This window comes from Volvox carteri (genome assembly GCF_000143455.1).
Source record: "Volvox carteri f. nagariensis unplaced genomic scaffold VOLCAscaffold_536, whole genome shotgun sequence".
Classification (NCBI taxonomy): Eukaryota; Viridiplantae; Chlorophyta; class Chlorophyceae; order Chlamydomonadales; family Volvocaceae; genus Volvox; species Volvox carteri.
Genome location: NW_003308053.1, coordinates 1 through 1,318, shown reverse-complemented (window position 1 = coordinate 1,318; position 1,318 = coordinate 1). Strand labels below are relative to the sequence as shown.

The 1,318-nt window shown below is 62.6% G+C and overlaps 1 protein-coding gene across 1 annotated transcript in view; it reads left to right on the top strand.

Annotated features, from left to right (window-relative positions):
- VOLCADRAFT_101238 (uncharacterized protein) overlaps positions 1 to 1,303 on the top strand; it is a gene marked incomplete at both ends in the record, with an annotated part of 7,201 nt that extends 5,898 nt beyond the window's left edge. Inside the window, one exon of the mRNA XM_002959676.1 lies at positions 20 to 1,303. Within this exon, the coding sequence (XP_002959722.1) occupies positions 20 to 1,303 (1,284 nt within the window). The remainder of the gene's footprint in view (positions 1 to 19) is intronic.
- Positions 1,304 to 1,318: the final 15 nt, after the last annotated feature.

Below are 1,318 nucleotides of genomic sequence, written 5' to 3'. Positions count from 1 at the left end.
TCCAGGCGTCCCGCCGCAGATGCTCATCATGGGTCCTCCGGGCACGGGCAAGACTCAGTTCGTACACACTCTACTGTGGTACACGTATCAGCATGACAGTCCCGACTGGGCCGCCACATGTGCATACTCCTGGGCTGCCGCGATCGCCTTCAACACCNCAGTACACCGCAGCCTATCGACCCACTCCATGTTCGGCATCTCAGCCAGTCAAAGCGGCTCCCGTGGCGCCAACCTTCCCAAGCGCGGCGCCCACGCCGGCCTTCAGGTCAAGCGCAACGTCGGTGATGGGGCCGTCCTCATCGACGAAATTGGCATGCAAAGCCACGAGCACCTCGGCGCCATCAGCCACTCCTGTACAGCCAATGTGCCGCCTCCACCACACCTTGGACCCGCCCATCCCAGCAGCCGTGTCTTGTCCGGTCGCGTTGCTGGCGGAATCGGCGACCTGCTGCAGCATCCTCAGCCAGGCGGGTCGCCGCCATACCGCTACGCCGCCAATGTCGAACAAAACCCCCAGTTCAGTCCCTCGGCACCGTCAGCACAGTGCCGGCCGGCCTCGGTTGACGAACGTGGAGGTGACCATGCTGACGGCAGCAACAATGACGGCACTGATGCCGATGACGACACCGGCAACCGTCGCGCCACCACCTCCACACGTCGCACTCATCGCCCCGTGCCACAAACGCACACCCGCCTACACGACGGCTTCAACCTGTACCGTCAGCTCGGCGGCACCGTATTCATGCTGCAGAAACAGCAGCGGCAAGACAACAGCCCATCTGGCCAGCAGCTTACCCGCTTCGCAACCATGTTCGGCGGCATTCAACCCACTGAAGCACGTGTTGCAGATCTAGTAGACGCACTCAACCAACGCGTCATCACAGATTTGTCCGATCTCACAGACCTCGAACCCCGTGTCGTGCTGCAACGGAACGAACCCAGGCACGCGCTCAACACACGCCTCCTGATGCTCCAGGCGCGCCGCAAAGGAGCGCGTTTGGTCAGCTGGAACGCGGACCACGTCCCGGTTAGGCAACATGGCGCAACCCAACAACAGCCGCTCTCCCACGTCGAAAAGGCTGTCGCAATGCGAGTAAAAGACGCCACCTTCGACCACACCACCGCCGACACTTGGTACTACGAGGGTGCACGCTACACCCTACTCGACACCACTGCTGCCGACGCTGGCGCGTGCCACAACAATGAAGTCGAGGCGTGTGGCCTGCTTACCGACAGCCGTGAACCGCCCGACGACGGCCGCGGCCCGTACTGGCGCCTCCACTACCTACCTGCAGCCGTCTTGGTCCGTCCCATTAAA